Consider the following 298-nt stretch of genomic DNA (forward strand, 5'->3'; position numbering starts at 1 on the left):
CAAACCCTAAACCCTAAACCCTAAACCCTAAACCCTAAACCCTCAATCATAGAGAAACTCTCGGCGGCTATTCGTGCCTTGGTGGCTCAGCACGAAGATGGGGAAGAAGGGGGTAAACCCTAAACCCTAAACCCTAAACCCTAGACCCTAAACCCTAGTCCATAGAAGAGAAGCAGTGTGTGTTTGTTTGCTTTCAAATTAGGGTTTAGGGTTTAGGGTTTAGGGTTAAGGGTTTAGGGTTTGCGTGCAGGAGGAGGATCCATCTTCTTCTTCTTCTTCTTCTGCTGATGAGGACAGC

General features: G+C 47.0%; 1 protein-coding gene across 1 annotated transcript in view; it reads left to right on the forward strand.

Moving 5' to 3' along the window:
* Positions 1 to 97: 97 nt before the first annotated feature.
* EMH_0075530 (supt5h protein, putative) overlaps positions 98 to 298 on the forward strand; it is a gene marked incomplete at both ends in the record, with an annotated part of 2083 nt that continues 1882 nt past the window's right edge. Inside the window, one exon of the mRNA XM_013499606.1 lies at positions 98 to 112. Coding sequence (XP_013355060.1) covers positions 98 to 112 — 15 coding nt within the window. The remainder of the gene's footprint in view (positions 113 to 298) is intronic.

Source organism: Eimeria mitis, genomic scaffold (genome assembly GCF_000499745.2).
Source record: "Eimeria mitis Houghton genomic scaffold, Emh_scaff4488, whole genome shotgun sequence".
NCBI lineage: Eukaryota > Apicomplexa > Conoidasida > Eucoccidiorida > Eimeriidae > Eimeria > Eimeria mitis.